General features: G+C 43.8%; 1 protein-coding gene across 3 annotated transcripts in view; it reads right to left on the bottom strand.

The window, feature by feature from the left end:
* Positions 1-4,635: 4,635 nt before the first annotated feature.
* osmr (oncostatin M receptor) overlaps positions 4,636-13,817 on the bottom strand; it is a 12,740-nt gene continuing 3,558 nt past the window's right edge. For 2 of the 3 annotated variants that reach the window (XM_083644413.1, XM_083644415.1), the window contains 12 exons: positions 12,652-12,812; positions 11,867-12,003; positions 10,694-10,835; positions 9,880-9,968; positions 9,467-9,680; positions 8,179-8,364; positions 7,980-8,081; positions 7,249-7,413; positions 6,807-6,959; positions 6,584-6,668; positions 6,414-6,498; positions 4,636-5,627 (listed from right to left, as the gene is read on the bottom strand). In XM_083644413.1, the coding sequence (XP_083500539.1) occupies positions 5,223-5,627; positions 6,414-6,498; positions 6,584-6,668; positions 6,807-6,959; positions 7,249-7,413; positions 7,980-8,081; positions 8,179-8,364; positions 9,467-9,680; positions 9,880-9,968; positions 10,694-10,835; positions 11,867-12,003; positions 12,652-12,812 (1,924 nt within the window). In that variant the 3' untranslated portion in view covers positions 4,636-5,222. The remainder of the gene's footprint in view (positions 5,628-6,413; positions 6,499-6,583; positions 6,669-6,806; positions 6,960-7,248; positions 7,414-7,979; positions 8,082-8,178; positions 8,365-9,466; positions 9,681-9,879; positions 9,969-10,693; positions 10,836-11,866; positions 12,004-12,651; positions 12,813-13,817) is intronic. The other variant, XM_083644414.1, reaches the window with a different exon arrangement.

Raw genomic sequence — 13,817 nt, 5'->3', positions numbered from 1 at the left:
AGGGGGGAGGTGGGGAGAAAATAGGAAATGTGGAGGAGGAGAGAACAGGGGAGGAGAGATGAGGGTGCAGGGGAGGGAGAGCCAGGGTAGGGGTAGGGTCTAGGGTTGGGGGAGGGGAGGGAGTAGGATACGGGCCCGGATTAGGGCGAGGGTGGGGAGAAATGGGAAATGTGGAGGAGGAGAGAACAGAGAAGGAGAGGGTGCAGGGGAGGGAGAGCAGGGGGAATGTGAGAGGGAGGAGAGGGCAGAGAGGAGGAGAGAACAGAGAAGGAGAGGTGGGAGGGCGCAGGGGAAGGAGAGCAGTGGGAATGTGAGAGAGGGGAGAGGACAGAGAGGAGGAGAGAACAGAGAAGGAGAGGTGGAAGGGTACAGGGGAGGTAGAGTAGAGGTAGGGTCTAGGGTGGAGGGAGGGAGTAGGATACGGGCCCGGATTAGGGCGAGGGTGGGGAGAAAATGGGAAATGTGGAGGAGGAGAGAACAGAGAAGGAGAGGTGGGAGGGTGCAGGGGAAGGAGAGCAGGGGGAATGTGAGAGAGGGGGGAGGACAGAGAGTAGAATGTTACTTTATTTATCCCCTTGGGGAAATTCACCCTCTGCATTTGACCCATCCTCTACTAGGAACCTTCCTAGAACTAGGAGCAGTGGGCAGCCACTGTGCAGCGCCCGGGGACCAACTCCAGTTATTTTGCCAGTACCTTGGTCAGGGGCACTGACAGGAGTATTAACCCTAACATACATGTTTTTCTTAATGGTGGGAGGAAACCGGAGCACCCGGAGAAAACCCACACGGACACGGGGAGAACATGCAAACTCCACACAGAAAGGACCTGGGACGGACCGGGGTTCGAACCCGGGACCTTCTTGCTGTGAGGCAACAGCTTTAACCACTGAGCCACCGTGCCGAAGTAGAGGTGCAGGGGAAGGAGAGCAGGGGAAGAAGAGCAGGGGGAATGTGAGAGAGGGGGGAGGACAGAGAGTAGAGGTAGGGTCTAGGGTGGAGGGAGGGAGTAGGATACGGGCCCGGATTAGGGCGAGGGTGGGGGGAAAATGGGAAATGTGGAGGAGGAGAGGACAGAGAAGGAGAGGTGGGAGGGTGCAGGGGAAGGAGAGCAGGGGGAATGTGAGAGAGGGGGGAGGACAGAGAGGCAGAGAAGGAGAGGTGGGAGGGTGCAGGGGAAGGAGAGCAGGGGGAATGTGAGAGAAGGGAGAGCAGGAAGTTGGCAGGGATTCAGGAAAATAGGGGAGAAGAGGAGAAGGAGCAGAGGGGGGGGAGAATGAGGAGAGAGCAGGAGAAGGGAGGGGGGGCGGTGGGATGTGGGGGAGGAAAGAGCATGGAAAGAGAGGAGAACAAGAAGGGGGAAGAAGGGAAGAAGCGGGGAAAGGGGGAAAGAGAGGGGGGGGGGAGAAGATCAGACAACTGACTACTCTAAGCATTAACCAGAGCTAACTGGGACATAGTATCTAGCTAATCTACAGCCTAATCTGGCCTATCCTACCCTGCTCTAGTCTGATTTTAGCCTGAACACTAACAGAAGAATACCTTAACAAAGGCACCTGTCTGCTTTTCCTCCTCCCCATTTTCCTATGACAGGTGGCTACATTTGATTAAAATGCCATGGGTGTATACATGTCATAGCTCCTCACTTTTGCTCTTACACCCTTCCTGAAATTATCAATACTGTGGCCTTTGAGACTTACTGTCAAATGCTCTCTGTAATGAGGCAGCGTTCAAGGATGAAATAATCTTAAAGCCATTTAGGACAGAAACAGAACATTTTATTGAAATACTGTACTTCCTCATAGGGTGGCTCTTCTACCTGAAGATCTGCAACAGGAGGACCTTGGTCCCCACGTTGGGCATGATAGGCTACTGTGTGATTGTCAGTGAATGTGTACATTTTGAAAAACATTGTATTTATGGTAAATGGTCAGCCTTTTATGGTGTTTTTATCCAAAGCACTTTACAATGAGTAGGTACATTTACAGTTCACACAGACATTCATACATCGATGGCAGCAAGCTACCATGCAGGGTGCTGGCATACCATCGGGAGCAATTTGGGGTTCAGTATCTTGCCCCAAGGACACTTCAACATGTGGACTGGAGCGGGGATCGAACTACCAACCTCTTTTATCCAAAGGGATTAGTGGACAACCCGCTCTACCTCCTGAGAAACAGCTCCACATTATGTCTGCCAGTGGGCCATCACAATAAGAGTAGGCATACTAATGTGTTAATTCCACTACAGGAGAGACTTGATGTTCTCTGAAATTAGGTGGGGACAAATGTGCCTATATATCGGTATCAGCAATCAAACAAAACAGCTGGAAAATATCAGCATATTGGATATCGGCAAACAAACAAAAATCCAATATTGTGTTACCGAGCTTGAAAATGGTGATCGTGAGGTCACAGTGACCTTGACCTTTGACCACCAAAATGTAATCAGTTCATCCTTGAGCCCAAGTGGACTTTTGAGCCAAATGTGGCCAAATTCCGTCAAGGCATTCCTGCGATAACGCGTTAACGAGCTAGAAAACGGTGTTTGTGAGGTCACAGTGACCTTGAACTTTGACCTTTGACCACCAAAATGTTATCAGTTCATCCTTGAGTCCAAGTGGATGTTTGAGGCAAATTCAAAGAAATTCCATCAAGGCGTTCGTGAGATATTGTATTAACAAGCTTTATGGCATTCGAGTATCAAATCAATTTTATATTTATATAGTGCCAAATCATAACAAGAGTTATCACAAGGCGCTTTACAAATAGAGCAGGTAGAAGACCCGGCTTTTTATTTTTAGACCCAACAATTGAAACAATTCTCACATGCACTGGCGATTTTACTGCGAGGTCATGTGGCAATTGAAACAATTACCCAACAAGAGCAGCACTTGGTGACGGCGGCAAGGAAAAAAACTTTAACGGGGAAGAAAACCCTGAGCAGACCAGGCTCTTGGTGGGCGTTCATCTGCCATGAACGGTTGGGTTGAAAGAGAGACAGAGAGAGCGAGAGAGAGAGAGGGGGGGGGCACACAGTAATGGCAGTAATAATGATACCATTATCAACTATAATAAGTAAGAGCATAAATGTAGTAATAATAATGCAGTTATGACAGTAGTAACAGTAGCAGCTGTAATAAGAACAGGACTAAAAATAGTAATAGGAGACTCTTCCCCCTGGAGATCGATTCTGTATCTGCTTCCAAGCTCCTGCAGGAAATGGGAGACACAAAGACTCTGGGAATAAGTCAAGTTGGTAAGATTAGGGATGCACCGATATGAAAATTTTGGCCGATGCCGATAACCGATATTAACATTGCTGTTATGGCCGATAACCGATATTTACCGATGTCGATATGATCTGTATAAAACCACATTTTTATGATCATCACATTTTGTACATACTGAAAAACACATGTTAACACTGAATTTGAAAAAGTTATGCATTTCTTTATTTGCAAAGCCTTTGGAAAAGCCCATAAATCATAGATTTACTGCATTATTTCATATCAATGTGAAGAATTTGGCTGATAATGATAACCGATATTAACATTGCAACATCTGACCGATACCGATATGACCGATATGTTAAAAAATGACTAACATCGGCCGATACCGATATGATTGCCGATATATCGTGCATCCCTAGGTAAGATGCATGAATGGGACATGAATGTGAAATAGATATGGCTCAGAGTGTCTTGGAAAAGACTTCCCTTTAATGAGAAGAAAAAACCCAGGTAGTCTAAGCCTATAGCAGCATAACTATGCTTTATCAAAGATTAAAGTTTTAAATCTAATCCTAAATGTGGAGAGGGTGTCTGCCTCCTGGACTGAGACTGGAAGATGGTTCCAAAGAAGAGGAGCCTGATAGATGAAAGCTCTGCCTTCCATTCTACTTTTTGAAATTCTAGGAACCACGAGTAGAGCTGCATTCTGGGAGCGCAACGCTCTTGTAGGGTAATAAGGTACTATGAGCTCCTTAAGATATGATGGTGCCTGACCATTTAGTGCCTTATAGGTTAGTAGAAGGATTTTAAATTCTATTCTGGATTTTACTGGGAGCCAGTGAATTTGAAGTCACAGATAAATATGCTTTAGGAGTTGCAGACGTATAGTTTTTTCTCTCTCTCCCACAAACACAACACAACAGTTACACCTTCTCAAATTCTTCATTACAGGAGCACACAAAAAATGTCCAACAGATGGCAAGATAGCTGATGAAAAACGGACTCAAAAACCGCAAGATCAGTCTAATCCCAGGCTGCAAAAAGGGGGATTAGAAAATCCAGATGAAACGTTTTCAAAAACTGAGTCCAGAAGAACAAAATGAGATTGTTCATTCATACAAAATGATTATTCTATATATTCCGTCGTATCTGTCTAACAGAGCTGGTTGTTTATTGTAGCATACACACCTCTGATGATGAACACACACCCTGTCATAGTGCTTCCACTGTGGAGGCTGGGTGTCATGTTCCTCTCCCCTTCGTATAGATAACATCTATATTGACCTCTCAGTCCACTAAAACACTTTACTGTAAGATACTCTACATCAACAATATGTTTTATTTTCATGTGCAACTCAAACAGATTCAATCAGACAATATACAAGCCAGCAATGATAATGCAATGACATTTTTTGGGATGGGGGCTGCTGTATTTTTCCAAAAGAGTTACAACTTACTTGCAGATGAGAACAGAGACACCCTGAAGTATAGTTGTATAGAAACAATCTTCTCTACGTACACAAGTAAAAAGTAGATACAGTAGATACAAAACCTTTACATTACCTACATCAGAAAACTGCACATATTCACATTATGACTGCTGTGTGATGACTTGAGCAAGCATATGTTTACAGTATTTACATACTTGAGATGGAGCAATACAATATGAAACACAGCACACTGAAAATATTCTCACTATATATACACACACACACACACACACACACACACACACACACACACACAAACACACACACACACACACACACACACACACACACACACACATGCGCGCGCGCTGGGCTCGATGCTGGGTGTGATTGTGACCCAGGGTCCACCATTCTGACTGAAGAGGCAACATGAGGACCACTGCTGTGAGGAAATGGGTTGAGATTACATGGGAACTATATTATTGAATCCATGGTCAGGAACCACCTGCAATGCCTTCACTGACCACCAGGGGGCTGCTGACTACCTGTTGAAAACCCCTGCTTTACACTGATAAAGCATCATTGGAGATGTAGCCAGACATCACGCTCCATGATTCCTGCAGACTCTCATAAGATTTGAGGCTGGTGATTTCACTGATGCCTTCAGGTGCAACTTGTGGCTCAGAGAAATCCCCGCTGATGGTGCTACAGTAACTCTGGTTGGTGACGCTTGTTACTCGCTGAAAGACTGGCCTTGCCCATTGCACTGCAGGTGACTGTGGGCGGTAGTCTGCTTGGTCTGGCATGCAGAGGGGCGAGGAGGGTAAAGTAGCGGACTGGAAGGCAGAAGAGGATGGTGCATTCAGGAGCTCTGGGTCTATCAGTGTAGTTGTTTCAGTCTCAGGTAGGATCTCAATATCACAGCTGACACACTCTTCTACTGCCTGTGACTGTAGCCTCTTACTGGTCTGCACAAACACAGAGCAACAATTGAACAGTAAACTCAATGCAATGTATTACAGATCAGTGTATATGATATGAAGAAAATGGAGGTACTGTACATCAGTGGTTTTGAAACGTTTTCAAGTCAAGGACCCCTAAACTGACACAAATTATGTGACCACCGGACCTCCATTTATTAAGATCTTGTCCCAGTGTCCCCTATCTGATAATATTTTTGATGATGTTTTATTACAGAAAGTGTATGAAACCCATGACAAAATAGTCATACATTCTGTCATGGTGTTACTTAAATAAAAAATAATGATTCCCCTTTTTGCTGGGGACCCCCTGGAACCCCCTCAAGGACCCCTGGGGGTTCCCAGACCCCACTTTGAGAAACACTGCCATAACTTGTAACACTCTCACAACCTCTCTTGCACCTATGATGGTGGGGAAAGTTGCTTTGTCTGCATGGTTTAGTTACATTCATTTGCAGAACACTAACCAGCAAACATATAAACTAAGCAAACATATAAACTAGCCATAGCTGGGTGTGTAACAACAAATATGCCAGTGTCATCTCCTGTGAAAGTAAGCCAGCCATGAGGAAATCTCTATGCTAAAAACAACACTTCCTGAAACCCCTGTGGAGGCAGGACCTTGTGGTTTATGCTGCAGATTGTATCTAATTCTGCTGAAATTTCCAAGTTCTCTATTTTTGTGTATGCACTGACATGTATCTAGTAGCCTATGGGTAGTTGTTTACTCTGTATATGGCTGGAGCCTGGACCAATTCAGTGTTTTATCCATACCTCATGAAGGAAGTTGTCTACCTCAATAGTATTGATGTTCATACCAGCGGGATAAGCAAAAATGGCCTTTAGCCCACTCATCAGCCTAGAAGAGAAGACGCAATAAGGATCAAAAAGACAAACATCCAGATCATCTTAGCAGGATAAATGCATGGGATGAAGATACTCACATTGTCCTCCGAGGCCACAGAAGGATGGTGCAGCCCAGCAGCAGCAGGACTGGAGTCAATATCGTAGCCAAGTGAACAGAGTCTACTGGAAGAAACACAGCGGGTGATAAACACAGACTAACACACACATTAAATTATTATAATTGAAAACTTTGGATTTTGTGAAGTTGTAGCTTTATTTCAATTCACACTATGCAAGTACATAATTATGCTATTGGCTCACAGTTGGCTGTGGTCCTGATGATGATGTTGGCCTGTGGACCAGGTCCACCCTTGGTGAGAGCGCTCAGACAGAAAGTGTATTGTTGGCTTTCCTGCAGACCCTCTATGGTCACAGTCTTCCTCCGGGGGTCCTCCACCGTCACATTCAGGAGATCTGCATGCAGGATTACAATACCTTGTATTGTAAAACACCATGATGGTATATGATTCACTTGCATCGGTCGTGCATGTCCTATCCAAACGAACACTGTGGATCTCTATACTATGCCAGTGTTTATATCAGTCCACACCCATCAGAGTGAATTGATCACTTTAAATCATTTTGAACAGAGGCCTCAGAGCCATATCAGCTCGGAGTGGAGAAACACTTGTCCACTCAACACACTAATTGTCACTGAAACAGCAACACTTATGAACACTGGACATCGTTGCTGTTTACCCACTTGCAGTATGACCTGGTGTACTCCCACCTCCTTCTTGCACTACAACCAAGTAACCAGTGATGAACCCTGGATGAGCCTGATCCTCCTCATCGTAAAGCCACTCCAGTGTCACAGAGGAGGAAGTAATTCCACCTGGTCTGAGCAGAACTGGGAACAGTACAGGTTCTGAGGGGAGGGACGAGGTTTCAGAAAAAGACAAAATCAGTTTGGGTTAAAGCAATAGAAGGGCTGGTGTAACAGGGAGAAAATGCAGTGTATTGGGATAACTTCACAAATAAAGTTGGTTTTGAATTTTGTGGTACTCCTTTCATGTCTGGCAAGCAGGAGAGATGGTGTACGTCTGCATGTGTGTCTGTCTGTCTGTCTGTCTGTCTGTCTGTCTGTCTGTCTGCACTTCTCAGTCATTTTCTACCATGAAATGCACTGTACTCATCTGTGTTCTCCTCGTGTATTTCACATTGGTTTAGTGATAGGGTTAGTGACTCTCTACTCCATGCCTAACTTTAACTTTGACCATAAACCTCATCCTAAATCTAAAGCCATGCCTTAACCCTGAACCAGCCCTTCAAAGAAGTGAATGAAGAGTGCAAAATGTCTCACTTTGAAGGATTTTCCTCATCTATTTTTACCTGTGTGAGGACAGCTTGTTGTTGTAAGTATAGAAATATACAACATACATGCATACGTTTCCAGTAGTAGGCTATAAATTAAATGTCAGTAACAACACTCACTGAGCTCCTGTGAGTATCCAGTCTGGGTCTCCAGCAGTCCGTGTCCATTTTCCATGCATCCATAGATATTAAATGTATACCTATAACCTGCAGTGAAATTCCCTGCAAAATAAATAATGATGACAATAAATGCCAAAACAAACCCAAGCCAGTTCTAGGTCTTCATCACAACTCACCAATGGTAAACATAAAAACCTACCAGCAGGTAGGAACAAGGTGTTATTTCCATGTGGCAGCTTCATCCATCGCAGAGCACAGGAAATTGCAGTTCCCGGAGTGCACCACTCCACAGTGTAGCCACAGGTGGCGCTATGCTGCTCGGCCCAGGACAGATGGAAACCTCCTGCTGTGCTGCCACTCACACGCTGCACCGGCAGCACGAGTCCTGTTCAAAGACACAAGATTCAGCAACTCACAGTAAAGCACAGGTCAAACCATTTGACGCTACAGGTCAGACAATGGCTGAGAAGACAAAACATGTTGGCACACCAAAAAACCCTGCTGGACAGGCTATTTATTGCTGCAGATGAAACCTTAATGTGTTTAATGCTACATAAGTATTGGTAAATGAAAAGGTGGGTATGACCTCTAGTCAATAATCACCATATACATGTAAGGCATCATATCCAACAATATAAACAAAAAAATCAAGCACATTTTCAGAAAAGCAATATCCCATTGTCCCATAGTACTGTGTATGTCTAGTTTACATTTCCCAAAACATTTGAATCAGCTTTTAATATTGAGACTTTGCCGTGTGAAACCTATAGCTTGAAATTGACTTCTGATGCTCAAAATAAAAACACATGGATGATGTGAGTGATATGATGTAACAATCTAAAGTTTGTAAGGCAACATGTTTTTGAGGGATTATTTCCCGGGGAGAGACTTCCATTTCTCCCCGTGGGAGTCAAGTGATTGACATTAAGCAGATCGGAAATTAACGTAAAATGCACACATGAAAACACTCAACTTGGAGAAAATGAAATAACAATAAACCAGAATCAGAAATCAGAAACTTCATGTTTACTGTGTGGATTATTAGCTCAGGCAATTTTGAAGTCTGGAAGTTGTTTTTCATATTGTACAAGAACCAATGGAAGCTAATGGCTTCTTCTGAAGGAAAGAAAATTAGCCCTGATACCTCCAGCTACTAATTGGAATAGCGAGAGGCTTAACATGGAGTAGACAATTGGCACAAATTTAAACAAACACCGGCATTATACTTTAAAATCTGTTTTTTCTCTCTCCTTAAAATACCCTATGATGATCATACTATCATAAAGACGTATCAGCCTAAAGAGTGGGGTAAACTAAATGTAGATGGTTTGCCCTCCACTGATTGCCTGATTGCACCATGGGAAAGCTTGACATGTTAAATGTATTGTCGGGCTACATGTATAATATAATATAAATATAATATAATAAATGTTAAATGTATTGTCACAGATGGCAGCTTTATGTGTAATATATGTGAGGCTTCTCACCTCTGTCTTTCATGTGTGGGACGGTGATGTGAGCTGGGATGGAGGAGCCAGCGCGGAGGACAGCCTGGACAGAGAAGTCACACTGTCCTGGGCCCACAGAGATCTCTGCCTGGGTTTGTCCGCTGTCCTTCTTTTCGCTCCTGTTTTGGCCGCCCTGCGACCACTGCACTGTGTAGCCTTGAATGACACCCTTTGCTGCTGAGCCGGGAATGTGCTGAGAATGAAGGACAAACTATATTTCTCATAACCTGACTCTGCCAGACGGGGGTGGTATCTGGCAGTGTCAGGTTATATTTCTTACACTGGAGAAGAAAATATTGTATGCACAATTTTGCACATGGAGCTGTTGCATCAGTCTCCATGTAATCAAAATGACATATTTGAAATAAAGTAAACGAGCTGTAGAGTCTCACCGGAGTCCATAGCAGGGTGACTTCACGGAGGTTGTGTGAGTTGGGCAGCGGCTTGACCCTCCTCCACACGTCCAAAGTCACTAACGGATCTAAGGAGAGCACACAGAGATGAATGCAACACAGACAACAGACTGAGTCTTTTAGTGAGCTCCATCCAACAAAGTATATGAGTCAGCACTGTAGGCTAGTAGCCTACTAGAGTAGTCGTGGAGTCTGGGTTCCACACCACCTTTTTTTGGGTGACATCTTGGGCATAATTTTTTGACATCTTGTCTCAGTGTTGTGCCTTCTTTGACTTTTCGTGGTCTCGGCCACTACTGGATGCTGACTCGACGTTTTCCTGCCTGAGGAAAATGCTGAGCTCGAGTCCAGCCAAGGACCTTTGTTTCATGTCTTTCCTTGTCTGTCTCCCTATTGATGTTTGGGTTATCTTCTCTCCAACACAACAAATCCCTATTCATTCATTCATTCATTCATTCATTCATTCAATCCCTCCTTAGTTAGTTGGATGTTGAAGGGTACAGAAAATTACGGAGTTCCTGGGGATATAATATCTCTGCTCTGTACTTCTTAAAGATGATTTTTTATATTTGGAGAGACATGTATCCTGTTGATTTGGACTTGTTGTCTATACAGAAATAGGATAACTCGCACATCCAGTCTTCAGAAAAGGCATCAATAGGACAAAGACATTGCTGTACCCTGCTTTTGCAATGCATGCAATTTTATTTGCTAAATATAATTCAGACAGAGAAATCGATCCAAACTCTGGTGAAGGTCTGTGTGGACTCTGTTGTCTCTGTCTGGCACTCACGAGTGGTGAAGGGTAAGGCTGGGGCCCAGTCTCCCCACAGCTTGCCCTTGACAGCACAGCGTACGCTGGTAGAGTACTGGGTGTTGGGAAGCAGATGGTCCAGCTTGACTTTGTAATAGCCACCTTCACTCTGACCGGTCACCTGTTACAAACACATACAGACAGATAAGTACTTCACTCTGACCAGTCACCTGTTACAAACACATACAGACAGATAAGTACTTCACTCTGACCAGTCACCTGTTACAAACACATACAGACAGATAAGTCCTTCACTCTGACCAGTCACCTGTTACAAACACATACAGATGGATAAGTCCTTCACTCTGACCAGTCACCTGTTACAAACCCATACAGACAGATAAGTCCTTCACTCTGACCAGTCACCTGTTACAAACCCATACAGACAGATAAGTCCTTCACTCTGACCAGTCACCTGTTACAAACACACACAGACAGATACGTCCTTCACTCTGACCAGTCACCTGTTACAAACACATACAGACAGATAAGTCCTTCACTCTGACCAGTCACCTGTTACAAACACATACAGAAAGATATGTCCTTCACTCTGACCAGTCACCTGTTACAAACACATACAGACAGATACGTCCTTCACTCTGACCAGTCACCTGTTACAAACACATACAGACAGATACGTCCTTCACTCTGACCAGTCACCTGTTACAAACACATACAGACAGATACGTCCTTCACTCTGACCAGTCACCTGTTACAAACACATACAGACAGATAAGTCCTTCACTCTGACCAGTCACCTGTTACAAACACATACAGACAGATAAGTCCTTCACTCTGACCAGTCACCTGTTACAAACACATACAGACAGATAAGTCCTTCATTCTGACCAGTCACCTGTTACAAACACATACAGACAGATAAGTCCTTCACTCTGACCGGTCACCTGTTACAAACACATACAGACAGATAAGTCCTTCACTCTGACCGGTCACCTGTTACAAACACACACAGACAGATAAGTCCTTCACTCTGACCGGTCACTTGTTACAAACACATACGGAAAGATATGTCCTTCACTCTGACTGGTCACCTGTTACACACACAGACAGACAGATGTGCGGGTAAAATCCTGCACTGTTCAACCCATTCTGTTGTCATAATATTGTAGTTACACACCAGATCAAACTCACCATGGTGGTGCTTTCTGGCTTTGTTGTAACCTGGCAGAGGATGTCCAGTGTAGACAGGTTCCCCTGTAAGATCCAGGTAACGGTGGTGTCCGTCACCCCTCGGTGCACGTCGGTGTCCCACTTTACCACAGGAAACACTGAAGACAAACACAGGAAATCCACAGACTTACTAAAACCCACTTTATTGTCAGGTGGCAATGCAGTCAATCTTTAGACAAAGCAATGAACCAAGCAGCAACAATTTGGCTAGATTGTGCAAATAAACGATTGACTCACTAACTAGACAACCAATAGACTGCCTGGTAACACTTTACAATAAGGTACACAAAATTGACAGTAGTTACTATGGAACTAATGAGGAACGAATGAGGAACTAACTACTGCATGAACTATTCAGTATGATGCATCACTTTACATTAGGGTACACACAAAGAGTAAGTAGTTGACAGGTAATAATTAAGTAATGATTAACTACTATACTCACGAACTGACCAACTAATGATTAACTAATGATTAACTACTATACTCACAAACTGACATTAACTAATTGTTAACTAATAGTTAGTTCTTCCTCATTCGTTCCTCATTAGTTCCCTAGTAACTACTGTAAATTTTGCGTACCTTATTGTAAAGTGAACCGACTGCCTTTCTGCTGCTTAATCAGAAATGCACATCTTATTTGAAATACTACTATATTTAAGGACACATGTTAGTCAAGCCTTTAGGAAAGAAAAGCAATATTTAAAATGTACAGCCACACAGTATTCTGTGGTTTGAACTCTGACCTCTGTCAGAGAAGTTGAAGCTGTAGCTCTCTCTCTCCTCTCCCAGCGGGTTTCTCACCACCACAGTAATGTCGTATTCTTCCAGGTTTGGGACAGCCGGGAAACTGCATTTTGACTCCTTAGGCCTACAGTTGAACGAATCTTGGTCAGCGTTCCTGTTGCTGTATTTTCAAAAGCAAACATGGGAAATGAGTCATTAAATCTCAAAAATCAACTAGTGCTTCTGACAAAAACTTGGTGGCTCTGCAGAGAGTTGGTGGCGCAGTGGTAGCGCTCTCGCCTCGTACATGTTGCCCCACAGCAAGAAAGTCCTGGGTTCGACTCTCGCCTGGGACACTGTTGGCACTGGGGGTATGTCTCCCTATGCCTTCGGTGCCTGCATGGTGCCCAGGTGGGCTATCTCGTGAAAAGGGCCTTTCTGTGTGGAGTTTGCAATCTGCGTAATATTGATCTTAATCTTAATCTTAATATTGCAAGTGACGGAAGTGGTATGATTGAGAAATTACGATCTAAACAGGAAGCAAGATACATACAAGACCTACAAAGCCATCAGCCCAGAGGTGCAACCCATCTCCCATCACGCTGTTTATTTTGGTTATTTGAGAGGGACAGCATATATTAATGAACAGAGCATACAAAGACAAAACATACAGTAAAGCTAAGGATGCAATGTAAATATATCAGAGTTAGCAAGAATGCTAATTTTCATCTGTTGTCCCTGACATGCAACAGTAAACGAGATAGCACAACAAAACCAATACATGTCTCTGACATGTACCAAAAATGTTTTATACCACAGCAGATACAAAACAAAGTCTATGGGAGGACTGTTCAAACCATGCCCTCTTTGAATTCTACCTACTCTTTCTTTCATACTTTGTACTACAAACAGGTGACCACTTATAGTACTTAATTCAGCTTTTTGATATCTTTTGTACTTTTTGAGAAATCCCAGTTTAAGTTTTATTTATTATTATTATTTCCCAACCTTTATAATGGGAGTCTATGAAGGCGGCTTCGAGTGCGTGAAGTTGTGTTTTGAGTTCGGGACCCAATATGACAAGATGGAACCCATGTGACATCATGCTGCAAGGCATATCTCACAGACTGCGAGTGGAAATGAGAAGTTGGAGCTGTTTACCACCTGAACAACATGTGTGTTGCTG

The sequence above is a fragment of the Poromitra crassiceps genome (genome assembly GCF_964638095.1).
Source record: "Poromitra crassiceps genome assembly, chromosome: 10".
NCBI lineage: Eukaryota > Metazoa > Chordata > Actinopteri > Beryciformes > Melamphaidae > Poromitra > Poromitra crassiceps.
This window is presented reverse-complemented; position numbering and strand designations above follow the sequence as displayed.